Source organism: Pempheris klunzingeri, chromosome 5 (assembly GCF_042242105.1).
Source record: "Pempheris klunzingeri isolate RE-2024b chromosome 5, fPemKlu1.hap1, whole genome shotgun sequence".
Classification (NCBI taxonomy): Eukaryota; Metazoa; Chordata; class Actinopteri; order Acropomatiformes; family Pempheridae; genus Pempheris; species Pempheris klunzingeri.
In genome coordinates, this window is record NC_092016.1 from 13,667,661 (window position 1) to 13,676,203 (window position 8,543).

The 8,543-nt window shown below is 42.8% G+C and overlaps 1 protein-coding gene across 1 annotated transcript; it reads right to left on the minus strand.

Moving 5' to 3' along the window:
• Window positions 1-8,264, minus strand: rgma (repulsive guidance molecule BMP co-receptor a). Its single transcript, XM_070831385.1, has 3 exons — window positions 7,933-8,264; window positions 5,356-5,873; window positions 1-3,015 (listed from the first exon to the last, which is right to left on the minus strand). The coding sequence occupies exons 1-3, from the start codon at window positions 8,012-8,014 to the stop codon at window positions 2,317-2,319; spliced, it is 1,299 nt and encodes a 432-aa protein (XP_070687486.1). The 5' UTR covers window positions 8,015-8,264; the 3' UTR covers window positions 1-2,316.
• Window positions 8,265-8,543: the final 279 nt, after the last annotated feature.

Genomic DNA, 8,543 nt, shown 5'->3' on the forward strand with positions numbered 1-8,543 from the left:
TGTGGCACAACATTTGCTTTACATACAAACAGTTTGATCTTTCTGGCATTTCCCATTCAGATTTTTTTTTTTTTTAATCTTTTTAACCAGTACAAGTCTGACAGAATTTCACAAACAATCAAAATAAGAGCTAAATGAAAAAGAAAACATAAAGTGCTTTAAACTCAAAAACATGAACACCCCACAACATGTTCCTACATTCCCTCTGTAGATAAGGTGGGCTGCATTTAGGATGTTGTATATTTGATCACCGACCAAATAAGCAAAAAAGTGACGACATCCAGCTTTTTATCAGTTCCTCCACAAAGACTGGATGAATATACTGTATTCAGTGAAGAAAATTTTGTTCTGTGGTGTTCATGTTTTTGCAAAAAAAAAGAAAAAAAAGAAAAAAAGAAATCCCTTTTCAAATGAAAACAAGGTTCACATTCACCAAAACATCTGATGTACAAAAAACTGGAGTGATAAATTCAAAACACAACTGGTAATATACAAATTTAAACTCAACAACTCACAAAACATATGTACAATCTCACATTACACGTGTAGAACAATATACTGGAAAACTCACAATACAAATTACATCTATTAACACAAGATTCAACATTACAATCATTTGTTTGTATGATATTTTTTTTTTGTTGCTGCACCAATACATATTCCAAAAAAAGCAGTAGTAAGGCCTGCCAAATACTTCAGTGTCGAGGATAAATGACCGTAAAACTGTGCCCGAGTAGTAACCGTATCTACAGGGATGACTTACACATTACCAGATACTGCAGCTGAGAGCCAAAGTTCAAATGGAAACCTCTCGCAGTGAGGAGTGTTATCGTGAAACACAAGAAAAGCAAAGGTGAGACTGCAAAAACAGAAACAAATGCTCTGTGGCGCGTTGCTGTAATTTTTCTGTGGACCGCAAATTCACCCACAAGCACAAAGTTATATACACTTAAGAATCCCCCTGATGTGAGTAGTTTACGACTGACAGATGAAAATTCGGTTGCTGGGAGAAATGTTGGCACGAGGGCTTGTTCTTTGGCAATGACTTAAGCCATGAAATCACGTCTACAGACATATGCTTATCATTTATGCACTAAGCCACGGTCAGGTCAGCACACTGGTAGTCTATAAAATGCTAAGCTGACTAGAGGGGACGTCTTTACAGCTAGTGCTAACAGTATCTACACCACTGCTGGTGACAGCTGAGCTTAAAATGGAGTTAAATTCACAAAATGCCATCAAAGAGGTGTCGTAGTTTGATCAGTTAGTCTAAATTCTGTAAACACTGAGTGCCCTTAACTAAAGGTTGTTCTTTTGCTTTCTTGTTAGCTACATTCACATTACAGACTTAAAATACAAACACTGTCTGATCAACGTGTCAGCTCAAACAGTGGAGTGAACGGCTGTATGACACTGAAAATGACGTACAGATGAAAAGAGATTATTTTTTATCAGTTCCCTTTTGGGACTCGCTCCTTGGCTGATAGAGTCCATTTTAAGAGACTGCAGCGCCTCGTCTTTACCATTACTGAAGTTTTGGGTGCAACATAAAGACGTGGGAAACATTTCTCCCACCGGAGGTTTGTTATCTCATTTCTGGGAACTCCTGCACCCACAAAACACACAAAATTAACCACAGACACTGAATTCTGCACACATATTGTCCTAATGCACACACACACACACACATGCACACACACGCATAACCTAACAATATGACCCATTAATCTCCACAGCAGACAACTGGAGACGCTGCTCTGACATCCTTTTGGCTGAGTGCTTCCTCCAAAAGGCTCAGGCTTTTCCAAAGCTGGAAACTAATCAAACATAGAGCTGCTTCTGGCCTTAGGTTAACAAAAGCCCCTGTCAGGTCCTCTCGCTTTGCCACATGAGCCACAGAGAGCTTCACTGGCTTGGCACCAATGAGGGGATCAGGGGAGGGAGGATCAGCAAACTCCTCTTTCTGCAAAAGATCATCTTGTCCGGCTTCCCATAGGCATGCAGCCCCGGTGAGAATGTGGGATTTAATCCCAGGTGGATATCCTGAGCTGTGGAGTAGCTGGCCTCTCTCACCGCTGCTCTCTTCAAAGACCAGTCCCATGAAGCAGCTAAATACATGTGATGATAGGTGCGAGCACGCTGAGCTCTGCCTCGTCATTTGACTGAAGTCAAGACATGACAAACTAAAATGAGGGATGACCCTACTGGCAACCTACCGATCACGTCACAGAACCGGAGAGGAGCCAATGTATGACACAGCGATGGTACTCTAACACTCACTGACAGATACACCATGAGGACACTGTTGTGAAAGGACTATAGATGAACTGCGCAGCACTCAATCCACAATAGGACGGCAAGGAGGTTGAGGAAGAGGAGTGAAAGATAATCTTTGCCCCTCTGCGCTGCATTGCTCATATAAGCATCAAAGATGTGGTATCTTTTGCTGTTTGAGTGGAGCATTTTTACATCCTCAAAGGCGTAATAGGCTGCCATGGTGAAGTTTATGTCTCCAGAGGAGAGGAGGTCAAACACGCACGACTGAAAGTAGAGGTCCTCCACTGGGAGTCGCTCTTTGCACTTGGCCTTGGCAGACTGGTAGGTAAAGACTTGTCCCCCTGTGCCGCTCCTGGTCCTGCCCGCGCTCTGGGCCTCCGCTGCTCGAGCCCTGAAGTTCCTGAAGTCGATGCGCTGGTTGGCAGGACAGCCGTGAAGACACAGGTACAAGTCCTGGTTATCGCCTTCCTCCACAGAGTTCACAACTTCCTCCGGCATCCGCACGGCAAAGGTCAGGTAGCGGCCGACCTGCCGGACCACTATGGTTGTTCCAATGTACCTGGCCTGAATCTCCACATGCTGCCCAGGAACCTTCTCCACCACACGCAGAGTGTTCGCTCTGTGGCGATCCCCTCCGTTCTTGGAGCCATCTGCAAACGCAGCCGGCAGCTCATCCGTCTCTGCATGGTACATCTTCTGGTCCACACATTCCTGGAAATTCTTAAAGATGATTGTCAGCTGCAGGAAGACAGAAAAAAAGGAAATCTCATTAACCTTCAGCATAAATGATAAAATGTGTAAGATTCTACAAAAATGTACAAGTATGTAGTCGTGTGTTTTTCTGGTCACATACAGAATCCTTGTCAACTGCAGGAAATGTAAACACCTGATTTTTTTTATTTTTTTTTTTTAAAAAGGAAGTGCTTATACTTTTACATTAAGAACAAGTTTGTGCAATATGTGCCATCTACCCCACCACCCCACTTAAGTGTCACATTTCAGCACTGGCTCAACATGGGGGAGCCCAAGGTAAACGCCCTCAAAAAAACATGAGTCTCGGCCATGTAAAATCAGGCCTCAGTTTGCAGACACAAAGACGACCCATTCATAGCGCTGAAAAACCTGCCTGTGAACCCCAGAACTATGCTCCAGGGAGTGGCGTCGGGCCAGGACAGAGCGATATACTCTGCAGCTAATTAAGTGAGACTGGTCAGGGCTCTGCAAGCTTGGTTTCATCAGGACACCAATGAGCCATTGTCAGAGCAGAGATACCAGGACAGTCTAGGGTCTCTGATGTCTACTTGCTTGGTACAGAGCAGAGTCCACAGACTACTCCATTAGCGTGACGATTCATCTGCTGCACTAGTCCTGTCTCAGTTCCCCCTGTCCCCAGCGAACGCTTCCCACCTACTTTAACTTCTGTTTTTGTCCTGGTTCATTTCTTAAGCTTTTAATGAAAACAAGCAAAAGAAAAATGCCTCTATTATCCCTCCATCAGAATGAAGATGGAAATAACCAGACAGTTTTATTTGCACTAGCCAGAGCAAATTACCAAACACAGAGCTCTGCTAATGCAGATCTTTTACCAGAGGGGCCTTGTTTGCACAGGTGGCATTGGCTGCTGCCTTGTTTTCCCTTTGTCCAGAATCAAGATCTTTAAAAAAGCTGTCTCATTTGCTTCCAAGAAAAGCAACATAAAAATTTGATTATTTAAAAAGCTAAAAAGGCCCACAAATGCTTAATGGGGTATCATTAAGAAACCCTGATTGCAGAAAATTATACTTTCTACATTTATGTGATTAAGGACAAAGTCCTCTTATAACTCCATCTAAATACTTCAGTTATGATACTTGGTAAAGTGGAGGGCCACAATCGTTGCTGTCAAAACCAAATCTGGACCAACTCTGAGGGAAAAATACTCCAACTTCTTTGTTTTTGACCTGAAGTTCTGCTCAAAGTCATTTCAGGGACAGCCATCTAAACTAACCAATGTACCATTAAACAAAACAGCAATGAGTAAAGCACTGCTGATAAAGCTATGAGAGAAAACGTCTAGTTTTTAATTTAATGTGATTAGTATGGACTAGATTCTAAGTAGGCCAAACATCAGCCCGAGCTGTCCACTGTGAAAAGTGAAAACGGAGCCTGATGTTAGCATTTGATGCAGCACTGCTGTTATAATACTAACATATCATTTCTAAAGCTTATCAAGATCTTTGCAATTGAGCCAAATTTGGCTTCTTCATCGGTTATCATGGAACTCATCCAAACACTAACCAGAGTCCACAGTTTGACAGAGAGGCCTCCCCTCAGCGGCTCTCACAACCTGACCGCATGAAAGAGGAGACTCACGAGAAAAAATATGAACAACAAAATGTTTTGATGCAGCACTGACATTTATAGACCCACTACTAACAGAAGATGTTGTGATACCTCAAGCCACCGACAATTAGCGTGCAACATTACTGCAGCAAGAGGCAACTTGAGAGTTTTTAAATTATAAATCAGGTTTTTAACCATTTTACCTCAATAAAATTCATGAAATGGTGCCAATTTTTCACAATTTCTCAGCGCACCAGTCTTCCAGTAGCTTTGTTTGACCAACAGTCTAAAACTCACACATACACAATACAAAGAAAATGTAAACAAAACAGAGAGAAACTTCAGATTTGAGAAGCTGGGAACAGCAAATGTTTGGCATATTTGCTTCACAAGTGACTTGAATGAATTTAGAGCTAAAACAGGTGGTCAATTAATTGATTAGCTGATTAATAAGCAACTTTTTTAATTGATTAATCCATTTAAGTTGTATTTCAAGCCAGAATGACAACTTTCCTTTTTCCTGCTTCTCAAATAGGAGAACAAAATGTGTGCTTTTCTCTGACTTACTTACTGGCGGTAAACTGAATGTTTTAGGGTTTTGACTGTTGGTTTTACAAAGCAAGACATATGAAGAGGTCACTATGGACTTTAATTAGGCAATGGTTGTTGGTTGCAGCCCTAGCTGATTTGATTAATAGTTATTGTTTCTGACCAAAATATTCACATGCATACAGGATGAACAGAAAGGATGCCCACCTTGCTTGTAGCGGTGGCCAGAGAGCCCGGCACAACAGGAGTGTTGGTCACCTGGACAGACAGGTATTTGTTGTGGATGAGTGGCCAGGCTCCTTCCACCTTGCACGTCTGGAAGTCGTCACCAAAGGTTCGGAGGTGTGGGTCTCCAAAGAAGCCACAGTGGGTGTAGTTAGGTGGCGCTGTGTTGCGTGGAAAACTGCGCTCATAGTGGCACATTTCCGGGCCATCTGAGCGCTCCTGGCTGTCGGGCAGGAGCGGCGAGGGCGGAGGAGGAAGCGGGGTGCGGGCACGCGGTTGTGATGTCGGCCCCTCCTTGGAGCAGTTGTGTTGGCTCATTAGATCCTCTATGCCATGCTGGGCGGAGTGGTACGCCAAGTCGCCCCTGCAGGTACGTGCGGTCCGGCGCACGCAGCTGTTGTACGCCCGCAGCGCTGTGCAAATCTCCTCCTCCGGTCCAGAGTTTGAGGTGGAGGCCCAAAATTCGGAGTTACACTTCAGGATCTTGCACTGCAGACTCACTGTCAGGGAGGAACAAGATTCGGTTTGAACAAAAGCGGCAAACCAGAGGCGGCCATGTCATTTGGAAACATGATACTGACAAATACACAGATAAAGCACATAGCTTAAAACCACACATTTACATAATACCAAATCTAAAACAAGAATAACTAAAGACCTTTCCAACAATTGCGAATGCCCACACAGCCATTGTTATTAGGCTGCAGTGCCAAATGTACTCTTACTTTTCTTGTGTCTATACATTAAATCATACATATTCTAAAAATAACAAATCAGTAATCTTATTTTTGCCATATTCTCCATTTTGTCTATCATCTTGTTGGCATTAGTCAAAATGTTAAAAACACCCCTATGCTAGAGAAAATGAATAGAAAGGGAAAGCCCCATAATATGCTGTGGAAAAACACCAAATAACTTGTAGATCTATACACATCTGTGCATCTTTATAGCGTGGGATATTCTATTTTTGGAGCAAATAGTGAATGAAACCTCACGAGAAAAAGCAAAAAGTGGGTCTGAACCTGCCTCAGGTCAACCTGGATATAAGACAACTTCCTGCTGTTTATTATAAAGAGGTGTACTTTCATTTCACACCCAGTGGCTTTTGGTTTATGTACATGTAAAAATACCATTTGGGATCTTAATCTACACCTTTGATGATAATAAAAGCTGCTTGGGCATTGTTTGTAGTCTCCAGCTTTACTGCCACATCCGGCCAACTCTTTACACAAATGCTCTTCAAACATTTCTCAGGATGGCCTCTTGCAACACCGTGTTTGACTAGTATTGCCTTAGACTAATAAAGCATTTATTTGAATGGGCTGTGAGAAGTTTCACCCCGTGTCTTGAGGGGGGAAGCCATATCAACACTTTGAAGTCACACTTAAAACAATATCCCTCCTGAAAGCTTCACCGCAACTCTCTCCAACCCCCACACCGCCTTTCCATTCACCACCCATTTGATAGATGGCAACAAACTAATCTTGATCTCAACTATCAGTGCATTATCACTTTGTTGTTTGATGGTTAGTGACTTAAGAGGAAAACTGATAAGGCTTAGGGAAACGTGTGAAGGGAGCTGAACTAGGTGTCCCCACTGCAAAAGGTGAACTGCTGCAATCATCCTTTTGTCAATCTACAAGGATACTAAGTCAATTTAACTGCAAAAATGTGCAGTTTTAATGTAATATGACACTGCAACTGTAGTGCTACATTTTTACAGATACACCATTTAGTGGATCTTTGGGAAAAATGTTCCTAAAAATAGCTGATGTGGTTGGAATTTCAACAGGTACATTCACACCATAATCTCACCACCATAATCTCTAATATCTACTTTATCAAGTTTCATGGGCAACCATCAAAACATCTCCAAATGCAGATCGTTGCTTAATCAATAACCGAACTTTAAAACCTACTTTTAAGGAGCTAATGTGAAATACTGAGGTATGTCCCATCCCCCAAACAAAACAAGGCTTTGGAGCTGCAGCAGGTCCAAAAATACCCTCACTTCGTTCTAAAAAAAATAGAGCAAAGTTTAATAAAACACCGAGTAAAACTACTAAGATTGATACATTTTTGCTTGGATTTTTTCCCTTTCAAATCTGTTGTGATATTTTCCAAACCTTCCACCGTTTCCAAATTTCTGCTCGTATGCACTTCGCCGTAAATTTCTATGATCTGGTAAATTTTCACATTTTTTGCATTGAGTTCGTCGGGATTCCAACTAATTTGCAAGGGCAAATAATACAAATTTAGATACTTTTATAACAATTTGCGAACTTCAGTGAAAAAAAAACATTTTTAGACGTATTAAGTAGGTGTAGTTGGATAATAATATCACTTAAATATTTCGGCTTCTTACCTGTGACCGAATTTTGCAACTTTGCTGCCCAAGTTGAAAAAGTTGCTATATTAGTTAACGCTAAAGACTGAATTCGCTCGTTATGATTTATTGAGTTCAACATGTAATAACGTTAGGTTAACCGTATCGGCGTAAAACATGGCAGCAGCTCGCTGTTTTAAAACCAATTTGAAGAATAAAAAGTGGCATCTTACCGGAGGGGAACAGCAAGAGAAACACGGCGAGGACTCTGCACACGTCAAGCGCCGAGGGTCTTCCTCTTTTCCCCATAACCATCCATCCAGCTCGGGGTCGCACTTCGCTCCTCTCCCTGGTCAAACCGGATTAAGGAAGGACAGAGGGGGAGAGTTAGAGTCGCCAAGTCTTCGTTGAGAAAACACAAAAAAGTCCATAAAAGAGGTCTGAAGTCGGTCCCGTCCTCTCATCACTGTCTGGTAAGAAGTTGTTTTGTTTTTTACCCGCTTAGGAGCGATAGTTAGCGCAGGGTGAGCTTGCTAGCCGGAGCCGTGCTAGCTAGCTAGCTAAGAGCCAGTGCGGGACAGACGGCTGAGAGCAGCCGGGCGATCCTTCTTCCTTTTAGGGAGTGTCGGGAAGGTGCAGCCTCTGAGGGCCAGCGGACACACTGAACCAATCACGGCTGCCTGCACGGCCCTTAAACCCCCCTCTCCAAGTTTCAAATTACATCTCAATGTGCAGACTTGTTCGACGAAGACCGAGTCTTCAGCACCCACAAAGTTGCGGTCCACGACGCCATAAAAGAAAGGTTTGATTCACAACACCGTGGAGGGCACACAGGGCACGAGAG